This window comes from Penaeus monodon, chromosome 11 (genome assembly GCF_015228065.2).
Source record: "Penaeus monodon isolate SGIC_2016 chromosome 11, NSTDA_Pmon_1, whole genome shotgun sequence".
NCBI lineage: Eukaryota > Metazoa > Arthropoda > Malacostraca > Decapoda > Penaeidae > Penaeus > Penaeus monodon.
The window spans coordinates 26,804,865-26,809,864 of record NC_051396.1 but is presented as its reverse complement, the minus strand read 5'-3'; the positions used below and the strand labels follow the sequence as shown (position 1 = coordinate 26,809,864).

General features: G+C 45.5%; 1 protein-coding gene across 1 annotated transcript in view; it reads right to left on the bottom strand.

Moving 5' to 3' along the window:
- Positions 1–4,661: 4,661 nt before the first annotated feature.
- The window catches only part of LOC119578521 (ribosome-binding protein 1-like), a 14,847-nt gene continuing 14,508 nt past the window's right edge, over positions 4,662–5,000 (bottom strand). The window contains exon 3 of the mRNA XM_037926090.1: positions 4,662–4,800. Coding sequence (XP_037782018.1) covers positions 4,662–4,800 — 139 coding nt within the window. The remainder of the gene's footprint in view (positions 4,801–5,000) is intronic.

Sequence of the window (5,000 nt, the reverse complement as noted above, 5' to 3'; positions counted from 1 at the left end):
GAGAAAAAAGGAAAAGGATGAAATTAATTTTATAACTTCTGTTGGAAACAGGAAAAGTACGTTTATTTTGGGTTCGCCATATAATGTAAATATTTTTCCAGGCTTAACCTATTTCGCAGCTCTACAAGGGTATAAGTACATCATTTTTTTCAACCTTAAATGAGCAATTCAAACCATTTATTGAAATTTGATATCGTGATGTTTTTTTAATCATCGCAAGCAGCAGAAGCGCCACCATCACCATCACATTTGCCGTTGTCTGCAGAATCATTATCATAATTCTTATGATTACAGCCTGAAATTAGCTGAGCACTTTGTATATTAGCTCTTGGATATTAGGGTGAAGTGGATAGTGTGGGTCAGACCGGAGCATGCTTGCAGAATATTGACACTCGAAACTACTCGCGTAAAATGGGATATAAAAACTGTGAACGGACTGGGGGGAAAATACTCACAAAAAAGTGTCCGATGCTTGTAGATAGGAATATGAAATTTCTAGCTTGTTATATCTCGTTACTCGACTAAATGAAATGGGCTGTGTAACAGACGCGGAAATAACTGTACAATCAACGACATTTATTCCCGCTGATCAAAACGGGTAATCAGCCGTGAGTGTGCCGAGAGCTTCTCTATATGTGAATATTCGAAACTTTTCTATTAGTAATATAATAGAATCATTCCCTTGTCATGAAAAAGAGATAAAAGCAACTTTTTATTGCAAATAAAAGCGAATTGACCCTTTCCCTTTTCTCCCCTCCTCCTCGTCTCCATCCCTGGCTTTATCTGAGGCAGCCCGTGCGCGGCGTGGCAGGACAAGCGCCAGGACACAGTCAGGCATCGAGCGTGGACCGCGTCGTACGTCTGGAAGCGCGGCCCATCAACTCCCGTCCACCTCGCTCGAAATTCCCGTTTTCAGTTGGAGATTGACGGTAGTGGAGAGTACCCGTGTGTCGCAGTCCGCGCGGGAGCCCTAACTGAGGCTGACTGCACCGACCCTTGTGGAGTTCTTGCTCGTTCTGTGCGACAAAGTTCGTGTTTTCTCGGTGTTATCTGTTTTGACGTTAGAACGAACAAGTGTTGCGTTGGTTACGATTTTTACTTATGAATTTACTGAAGGAGAACGACATTACCCTTTGAAAACGGCGGAAAAAATGGAAAGTTATCTCTGAATGCACCATGTTCGCAACTTTGACCTGTGGATAAAATGCGCCTGTCAACATGTGTTGAGTGAATAATTCATCGGCAGTCCACATCAGTGACTTTACCAATATGGATTTTATCATTCAAAAGGTAAGCTACAACTTATTGTGAGACGGATAAAGTTTTATATATAAAACTTCTCACAACTTTTTCTTCTACCTGTACAGGGAGCCTTTTATAATTCCGGTCGGCCGACTGTCAGCTTCCCCTGGTACTTGCATTTCCTTTGCAATGACACATTCGGCCACCATTCACCTGGCGCGTGTCTAGGGCTACTCCGAAAATGGAATAGACAATCGACTCCTTTTACACACCAGTTCACCCTCGACTATTTTTTTCCACATCCATTTCACACTGCATTTAGTCGGTACATTTGAGGTCCCATCATTAATGGCCAAGAACCGCCGTGCTAGACCAAAAATTCCGCACATGTGAAAAAAAGGCCGCGCCGCCCCATAAGGCGTATCTGAGGATGATCTCCGTAACCAGTTTGGCGGCGAGGCTGGACCCGTGACAGGACCTGGAGGAGGAGGACGAGGAGGAGGACGAGGAGGAGGAGGAGGAGAGAGGAGGGGGAGGAGGAGGAAGAGGAAGATGAAGAGGAGGAGGAATAATAATAATAATAATAATAATAATAAGAAGAAGAAGAAGAAGAAGAAAAAGAAGAGGGGGATGCGAGGGAGGACTTCGCACTCGCTCGCCTCTCGCTCTTCGAATCTGCTTGAATGCTTCCCTGTCTGTTTGTCTGTTTGTCTGTCTGTCTCTGTTTGTGTTCCTGTTTTTCTCATTTCCTACTTGTTTCTGGCCGTCTCTCTCTCTCTCTCTCTCTCTCTCTCTCTCTCTCTCTCTCTCTCTCTCTCTCTCTCTCTCTCTCTCTCTCTCTCTCTCTCTCTCTCTCTCTCTCTCTCTCACTTTCTTTCAGTTCCATTCCTTTTGCATCCCTTTGCATTTTCGAAGCTTGAGCAGAAAGGAAAAATGTGCTCGGAGGAAAATTTGTTCTCTGGATTGAACTTTTCCATAGCTGTTCGGATGATTTATTTATTTATTTATTTATAATTTACGTGAATAATCTGTTTAGCAGCTTCTTGTGCGGAAATGTTGATTGATGTATTTTGGACTTGGTAAAGATACTGAAATGCCTCGTAAAAACAAAAACAAAAAACGTTGTAGTTTGATGGTGTGGCTTCTGATTGCGAACTCCAGCTATTTTGCCGAATTGCAACGCAGCTCTGAAAAGACGTAAGCTTGTGACTTTGAATTGGTTCAGTGGATCCGTGCCTTTTGCTGACTTCAGTTGCTCCGAATAACATAACGGACAGTGCATTATTGCAATTTATATGCCTATCACTTTTTTTTTCCAATTGCGTGTTTTCATTGATAATCGTTGTCGCATACACATACAATGGCCTTATATTTAGCCTGTTTTCCCTGATTTTTTTTTCTTCTGTTTATTGCATGGGACAACATTGCAAACATTATTAGCCCTCTTGAACATACGCTGTTTTGCAATGCCATTTCAGAACGGTGCAAAAACTCGTTCATGTTGTTTAATGTTAGTTTTATGTAATGTTTCATGGGAGTCACCATTATATAATGTTACGCGCGAGTTATGTCCACTCTTTTTTATGCTGACCCTCTGGTTTATACAGGTTACGTATGGCGAGTTTTTTTTTCGTATCTTTCTATGGGAATGGCGGTCTCTAACTTCGCACTGCCAGACGAGAAAACAGTCTGTGGCCTTTAACTTGAGAAACTGTGCTATGCTGAAGAGTTGGTCGCGTCCCTCATGATTGCCACGAGAAGCTCCACAGAACCCTTTAACATGCAGTCGTATCGCCCTGATATGCTGAGCTCTATAGATGTCGTAAAATAATGACCTTAAGCTGGAATTTTATGGTGGTGAGATATGCAGATGTACCTGGGTGGCGGAGCAGCCTTCGACGCAGAGGGAGGGAGAAGAGAGTGGGAGACGGGGAGAGAGTGGGAGAAAAAGGGAGATAGAGAAGGAGAAAGAGAAGGGGAAGGAGAAGGAGGAGGAAGTGGAAGAGAAGGAGGGAGAGAGAGTGGGAGAAGGAGGAGAGGGAATGGGATAAGGGATGGGAGAAGGAGGAGGGAGAGGGAGAAGGAATGGGGGAAAAGAAAGAGGAAGAAAAAAATAGGGAAGGGTAGAGGCAGAGAGAGAGAAAACAAAAGAGAAAAAGAGTGAGTGAGAGAGAACGAGAAACAATCAAAGGGAGAGAGAGAGAGAGAGAGAGAGAGAGAGAGAGAGAGAGAGAGAGATGAATATATATGATATATATATATTATATATATATATATATATATATATATATATAGAGAGAGAGAGAGAGAGAGAGAGAGAGAGAGAGAGAGAGAGAGAGAGAGAGAGAGAGAGAGAGAGAGAGAGAGAGAGAGAAGAGAGAGAGAGAGAGAGAGAGAGAGAGAGAGAGAGAGAGAGAGAGAGAGAGAGAGAGAGAGAATGAAAGCAAATACACAGGAAGACCCACAAAAACGCGGCGATGCGACCCGGGTTTCTCCTCGCCCAGCCTCGCGCGAGGGAACTATAAACCTCATCTCGCGCGCCTTGTAAACAAATACGACTGTTACCAAATCACGAGGGCGGGATGATAGAGGCTCGATTATCCCGTAAACATTTTCATTCTTGCGCCGGTCGCTGTGTTTAATATCAGGAGAGGCCGCGGATAAGGCACACGCACACGCACATGCACCCCCTCACACACACACACACACACACACACACACACACACACACACACACACACACACACACACACACACACACACACACACACACACAGACGCACGCGCGCACGTCTTCGAATCTCGTTACAGTCTCCCGGTGGTTTGTTTACCTCCTCGAAATCGATGTACAGCGCGCGGCACAATGCACAGAAAGCGGACATCGGAGAAATGCGAGTCCTCAGGAGACGGATTCTTCATCTTGACGGCTGGCAGGTGACGCATGGGGGCGGGGTGGAGGGGCTGGGGGCTGGGGGCGGGGTGGAGGGGATGGGGGCGAGGTGGAGGGGATGGTGGGGATGGGGGCGGGGTGGAGGGGATGGGGGATGAGGGAGGAAGGATGGGCAGAGAGGGAAGGGGAGGAGGGTATAAAGGGGGGAGGGGATGGGAGAAAGGGGGAGGAGGAGAAGGAGAAGGAGAAGAAGGAAAGAAGAAGAAAGAGAAGAAAAGAAGACGAAGGAAAAGAAGAAGAAAAGAAGGAGGGAGAAGGAGAAGAAGGATAGGGGAAGAAAGAAGAGAGGTTGAGGTTGTTATAAGGAGGTGGGAAAGGGTAGGAAAATGGGAAAAGAAAAAGAAAAGAAAGGGGTGGTGAAGAGCCGTAACGCGGGTGAGTGGGGAAAGATGACAAAAAATGCGCGTTACCCAAGATTAAAGCCGGTGACGGGAAAGGCAGGCGGCAGGGTGGGAAGGGGGGGGGGAGGTTAAGACCAGGGTTCAAAGAATATACATGGACCTATCAGCTGACAACATATTTCTTCCTGTCTGTCTGCCTGGCTATATGCACTCGGGAATTCCTTTGGAAATGTCTTTGGGATCACAGGGCTGCGCTCGGGGTAGTCCCTGGCGAATAAGTGAGGGCCGTAAGAGCTGTTGCGTGGACTGGGGTAGGCGGCGGATGTAACTGATTGGAACAGGTAGAAAATGAGAGGGAGAGGGAGAGAGGGAGAGCGAGAGGGAGAAAGATAAAAGTAAAGGTAAAAGTAAAGATAAAAGTAAATATAAATGTAAATGTAAGTTATAAGTAATATAGATGTATAATT